Here is a 6,673-nt window from a genome sequence, read left to right as displayed (position 1 = left end):
GAGACTAGCCTGGTCTACAAAGCTATTTCCAGGACAGGCTCCAAAGCCACAAAGAAACCCTGTCTCGAAAAACCAAAAAAAAAAAAAAAGATATCAGCCATTTTTGAAAATGTCTCCTAAAAGGCCAAGCACCATCAACAGGAGAGTTGAAGCAAGGAATGACTCTACCCTGGCTCCATAGGATTAGCAGTGTGGCTTGCAAGACGGGTGGAACCTGAACGTTTCCTAGCTGGGATCTGTGCACTGAAGGGACATGAGGCCTGCCAGGAAAGGACCCTCCACCGGGAGCCATGTGTCCTGGGCAGTGGTGATGACATGTGTGCTGTAAAGCACCAGCTTAATCTATGGGGAATTTGTCAAGGAGCCAGAGAGAGCCCCAGGTGAGATCGAGGAGAAGAGCAAGGTTGGATCTCTCACTGCTAATTAAAGATCCTTCTCCCAGGAGTCACAAGAGCCATCTTGCTTCCACAATGGACACACGTTATTGATTGTGCAGGAGCAGGGGGATTGCAAGTCTCCGAGAATCCCAGAGAGAAATAGCTGACAAAGGGAAGCTGGAAACACACAGGAGATACAGGGCCTGGCACCCAGGCTCAGTCCCAAATGTTCCATGAACGCTGTCTCTTCTGGCTCACTCTCAGGAGTGAGTACAGCTGAGACCCAGAGGAGATGGGACTTTAGCAAAGGTCACCTGACGACGGCTGACAGTGGAGAACAGGGTAGCGTTCTGATGCCATCACATTCCAGGCGTTGAATACAGAGAACATTAAAGAAAAACCAGGCGTCTCTGGTCTGTAGAGATGGCTATGTGAAGTGCCAACAGGAGAACTGAGTTCAGGTGTTAGCACTCTCATCAAAAGGCATGTACATAGATGCTTGTAACCTCTGGGAGACAGAGATGGGAGGAACCCAGGGGCTGGCCAGCCAGCCTAGCTGGGCTGATGAGCGCCAAGTTCAATGAGAGACCCTGTCTCAAAAAATAAGGTAGAAAGTGACAGAAGAAGTCACTCGATAACAACCTCTAACCTATACATGCACATGCATGAGCACACACAACCACACACACAAACACACATATACCACACATGCACACAAGGTCTAAAGTCAATTTTACATCTTTGTTTAAGGGAAATTCATTGAGGAATAACAAACATGTTGTAAGAGGTCGCTCGTTTGTTTCCCAGCTGCCCGGCAGCTCAGACCCAAAATAATCACACAGAAACTATGTTATTTAAAACACTGCTTGGCCCATTGGCTCTAGCTTCTTATTGGCTAACACTTATATCTTAATTTAACCCATTTCTAGTAATCTGTGTATCACCACGTGGCTGTGGCTGATTGGGTAAAATCCCAGCGTCTGTCTCCATGGGGCTACATGGCTTCTCTCTGACTGCGCCCTTCTTCCAGCATTCAGTTTAGTTTTCCCCACCTAGTTCTGTTCTGCCCTGCTATAGGTCCACTCAAGGCAATTCTTTATTAACCAATGGTATTCATAGCATCACAAACACACTTTGCTTTCCAAACCTGTCAGTGTGCATTGTTGGATTGGTGAGAAAAGTTCAAGATGGCTTGAGCCTTCGTAGCTCATCCTTAATCAATACTCACTGACCAGAAGGCTTATTTCTGCCTATTTCTAAACTGAGACGGCCATATCACTTACACAAATGTGTCAGAGACCTGTGTTGCCCTGGATGGATTCTACTGGAGTAAGAATGACCTCACTGGCTCTGACATTTGTTTTGGTTATTTTTGAGACAAGCTCTCATTAATTCCCCTGACTGCCCCTTAACACTCAATCCTCCCTAGTGCTGGAGCTCTGGGTGTGTACCACCACACCCAGCTCTGGGTCTGGCTTTCTAAGCACCCATCAGGGTGTCCACGGAAAGACCAGGTCACAGGGTCACCCAGCTGCCCTTGGGTCAAGCCTCTGTGTGGGAACCGCTCTCAGGACTTGGGCTCTGTGCTTCTCCCCTTTGCAGGCGAAGTCCTCGGCTCCGGCACGAAATCCGAAAGCCTCGCCATTCTTCTGTGGACAACCTCGCCAATGAGATGACCTACATCACGGAAACCGAAGATGTGTTCTATACCTACAAGGGATCCCTGTCCCCCAAAGACAGTGATTCCGAAGTATCCCAGAACCACAGCCCACACCGAGAGTAAGGAACACGTATTTGCTGTCTTCGGGTCTGCTTTGGGCCGGTGAGGAGTTTGTGCAGGCCTGAGTGCCCCTTGAAAAGAGGCGGGCGCTGGTGCGTGCAGCCGGGAACGTAAATCCAAACACCTGTCTGAACGGTCATGTGACACCATCTCCACTTTACATCCACCATCCCTTTCGAAAGTGACGTATTTTCCCTCATTGATCAAGGCCAGGAAAAAGTATGTCTGTTCTGAAAGGCAGGTTTGAGTCTTTTGGTTAGTTATTCAGTAACAGCTCCCTTTTTACCTTGATTGTCAGAGCTGCTCAACAGTTAGACCCAATCACATCTGCTCCCCTCCCCCACCCAGGTGTCTGGCACAGTCTCTTCTCTGAATTCCTCATCTTTAGTATGAAACTCTATCGTATCTGCGTATTTGGAACAAGCGATCTCATATTTTGAAGCCGATAAGACACAGACCATAAATGATATCTTTAAATTAAATTATGACAGACAAGGATAAGGTGCTAAGAAGCCAGTCTTAGCCATCGGGTATTCGAACCAGTAAGCCCCAAATAATGGCCAAAACTAAGAAAGGTAATTTCTCCCCTCCTAGAGAAGGATTAGGAAGAGAAGCTTTAGGCAGTCACAGGGGAACTGCAGCTCTCCCCACTTCTATGCTGGGGCGCAGGAGTGAGGGGGTGAGGGGAGGGCTTGCTTCTCTGTCACTGCCTGCAGCCATCATGGTCTTCAGACCTTCTGCGCTTTTACCGCCTCTGCTGAAATGACCCCGTGGTCGTGATTTCCTCGTGATCTGAACCTCTGGGTTCTTCTGTTGAAGCCATCACTGTCCCTCACTGTGGTTTGCGGTTGGCGGCACTGTCGTGTAAGCTGCAGAAGACAGGGCTGGGAGCTTCGTTACATGAACCTGTGGCTTTGCACACTATGAGTGGCTCTGGAAATGCAAAACAGGAGTGAGGAAGGGGTCTGTTAGAACCAGTCTGAGGCCTCCTTGGCCTCCAGACTCTGTTGCTTTGACACAAGGCGGAGAGAAGGCATAGGGAACCCCATCCAAGGGTTTAGGGAAGCCCGCATGTACTTGCCATGTTGAGAATCTAGAGTTTTGCCGGCCAGTATAGCAGTCGCCCACGACGGGCAGCTGCTCAGATTTATGCCAACTAAAATAAGATGTGTATTCGGCAATTAGAATGTGCACATGCATTGTCCAGACACATGTGTACGGCTCCCCCCCCCCATCAGCAGTTATTGTCCATGCCTATCGTCCCAGCTTGCCAGTGGTTGGCTCTGCCTTTCACTGGAAGTAGAGCAACCCCCAGAAGTCAAGTTGAGGACACCTCATTTACCAGTGAAGTACTTGCCACCCCTCACCCAGCCGCACAGCTGTAGGGGACTTGGGGGACCTCTGAGAACCCTTGTGTTCCCGTGCCTCTGATGGCTGAGGTCAGGACCGGTTACGAGACAGTTGTCTTTTGTCCCGTGACACATGGACATCTTAAAAAGCTCCATTTCTCCCGAGTTCTTCATCATACTTGCTGGTTGTGGAGAAGGGACCACAAAATGGAACTTAAGGCTTCATTTTCAGGTGCCTCTGGGACTGCTGGGCCAGTACCACGTCATCTGCCTTTGCTGTCACATTGTGGTGCTCTGTGGCTTTGGAGAGCTGTCAGGCAGGGTTGGGAAAGGCATGGCCCACACAGCCACAGGGGATGCTAGCTTATCTAGTCTTCAGTGGTCCAGTCTGCCAGCCATATAAACTCTGGAGAATCGAGTCCAGTTTGCAGCCTGCTTCTTTGGCTCTGTTGAATTTCCAGGATTGCTTGCCCCGCCATTCCTTCATACTTCTGCTGATTCTCTGAAATGTTTCCACGAGGTCTTCCTTGTAAGATGGCCTCTAGGGGCTCTTGTTCTTCTGCAGCCCAGGGTTAGGAGAAAGAGATGACAGTATGGCTAAGGTACTTTGACAGTGCAGTGAGTTTGCTTTGTGGCTGGGCTTCTCAAGTGGGATGGGTGGTTGGAAAACCAGAACCCCAACCCCCTCAGTGGCATCGAGGACCACTTTCTCCTTGGGGCTTCTGAAGCCTTAACACACGGGCAGGCATGGAGCGGGGAGGCTTTATTCTCCAGGCAAGAGATGCAGTCTGGTCTGAACTTAATTGAAAAGAAACTCTGCTGGTAAGATTGTATTTACAAAATGTTTAAGAAGCCTTTGACATGTTTTCTGCAGCAGATTTGTGTTGAGTCTCAAAGAAGCAGTCCGTCAAAGAAATCAGAGGCAGGAGCTTACAGACGGCGAGGCCTCTTTTTTTGAAGCAGAATTAAGTGTAATGTTCTGTGCTCATTCAAAAAAGAGAAGAAAGAGAGAGAAGCATGCTTAGCCCCATCGCCAGCACCCCCGCCCCGCCCCACCCCCAGCGGCACAGGGAAGGAACATCATCCCCTGGCAGATGAGTCACTTGCTGGTTTGTTCCATATTTATAGCAGCGCTGCAGAGTTTATGATTATAGTTTTGAAGCCTTGGCAGTGCGCTTTGTGCCCAGGCAGGCTGTGTGCTTTTGTTCTTCCCGGCCCTGTTCTCTGCTTCTCCTTGCTTCCAGGAGATGTTCAGATTCTGGCAAAGGAGCAGATTTTCTTCATGGTAGAAACAAACCCCCAAATTCCCCCCTCTCCTTACACCCAGACACAAGGGAGGAGTTGCGCTAAGGAAAAGCCGACCCTTGGAGCCGGCACTGGGGAAAACAAGGTCTAGGCTTGTATCCCAAAGACTTTGTCAGTGATTCTTGGTCATAGTTGTTTTGGTGGGTCACCAATATGGTGCCCAGAGTGAGTCTCGCTTCTTGTCCTAGTAGCTTATTGGCTGTTTGCTTCTTCCCTGAAGGCCCGCCCTCTCCCGTAAGACGTACGATAACCCTCCTATTCATTTTAAAATGTGCATGATTTGGACGGGACCGTATGGCAGTCTCCTTCCCCATCATGTGACCCCCATCTTCTGAGCCCCTGTGGTCTGCGAACCCTACCCGTGACAGGGTTCCCTGCAGTGTGACGGTCTCTTTCACTGTTAGATACTCAAGGTGTTGGGACAAATGACCCTCTCTGCCCACGTGTTCTGCATCCACAGACTAAATCGGCTGCATGTCTAGTGTCATAGGTCTGTCCTGATGACCGAGCCAAACAAGCACAGAGTTTATTTTTTTCCTTGTCAGGACAGTGAGTGCTTGTGTAACATTTACCCCGAGTTGGGTATCGTAAGTAACCTAGAGGTGATCTAAAAACACAGGAGGGTGTGTATAAGTAAAATGGAAACATTAGAACATTGTGTATAAGAGACCTACACATCTGCAGATAGAGGGTACCTTGGAGCTGCTCCTCAGGGCATACTGAAGGATGTTTGTGTTTTTCTCAAGCTGTGCTTGTCTTCTTGGGGTTTCTATTGTGAAGAGGCACCATGACTACAGCAACTCTTACAAAGAAACAATTTAATTGGGGTGGCTTGCTTACAGTTCAGAGGTTCAGTCCATTATCATCATGGCAGGGAGCATGGCAGTGTGCAGACAGACATGGTGCTGGAGCTAAGAGTCCTTACATCTTGATCCAAAGGCAACAGGAAGTGAACTGACTAACTGGACATGGCTTGAGCATATATGAGACCTCAAAGCGCACCTCCTCAGTGGCATAGTTCTTCCAACAAGACCACACCCATTCCAACAAGGCCACACCTCCTAATAGTGCCATTCCCTTTGTGAGGGATATTTTCTTTCAAGCCACCACAGTGATAAACATTTTGATTCTGGCCTAGCATGCAGGCTCCTGCCTCCTTCAGCTCCACAGGGAGCCCTCACCAGACTGGAGAGAAAGCCATGCCATACTGACGTCTTCTCTCTTGGCATCCCATCATCTGCCTGTCCTGCTTCTCATCGTTCCGTTTTAAGTCTCTGTCCATCCACTCTGAAGAGACAAGCAGAATGTCATTGTGCTCTGCGAGAATGAGCCTTCTCTGTATAGTTAATCCATCCAAAAATTAGCCACTTGTTTATTAAACCACTACTGTTGGTAGAACAGCCTCTCTAACCCTACTTAGAAGATAGGTTGGGGAAGTTTTATAATATGTCAGTGGTTGCAGAGACTACTGTTTACTGTTTTAAAACATCACTAAATGTTCTTAGGTTTGTTATATTTTATGCATATGCGTGTTTTGCCTTCATGTATGTATGTGTACCATGTGTGTGCCTGATGCTCATGGAATTCAGAAGAGAACACTGAATCCCCCGAAACTGAAGTCTTAGATGGTTGTGAACCACAAACCCAGGTCCTCTGTAAGAACAGCAAGTGTTCTTATCTACTGAGCCATCTCTCTAGCTCCGTGCTCCCTGTTTTAGGTAGATCAAAAGGTTTTTTTGTTTGTTTTGTTTTGGTTTTTTTTCATATTTATTTTATTTATTATGTATACAATATTCTGTCTGTGTGTATGCCTGCAGGCCAGAAGAGGGCACCAGACCCCATTACAGATGGTTGTGAGCCAC

General features: G+C 48.3%; 1 protein-coding gene across 5 annotated transcripts in view; it reads left to right on the top strand.

Annotated features, from left to right (window-relative positions):
• Positions 1-6,673, top strand: part of Ptpn3 (protein tyrosine phosphatase, non-receptor type 3) — a 106,306-nt gene that overhangs the window by 72,138 nt on the left and 27,495 nt on the right. For all 5 annotated transcript variants that reach the window (XM_013351909.2, XM_013351911.2, XM_005362208.3 and 2 more), the window contains one exon: positions 1,980-2,156. In XM_013351909.2, coding sequence (XP_013207363.1) covers positions 1,980-2,156 — 177 coding nt within the window. The remainder of the gene's footprint in view (positions 1-1,979; positions 2,157-6,673) is intronic.

This window comes from Microtus ochrogaster, linkage group LG5 (assembly GCF_000317375.1).
Source record: "Microtus ochrogaster isolate Prairie Vole_2 linkage group LG5, MicOch1.0, whole genome shotgun sequence".
Taxonomy (NCBI): domain Eukaryota; kingdom Metazoa; phylum Chordata; class Mammalia; order Rodentia; family Cricetidae; genus Microtus; species Microtus ochrogaster.
Note: the sequence above shows the minus strand (reverse complement) of the source record. Positions and strands in the feature narration are given on the sequence as shown.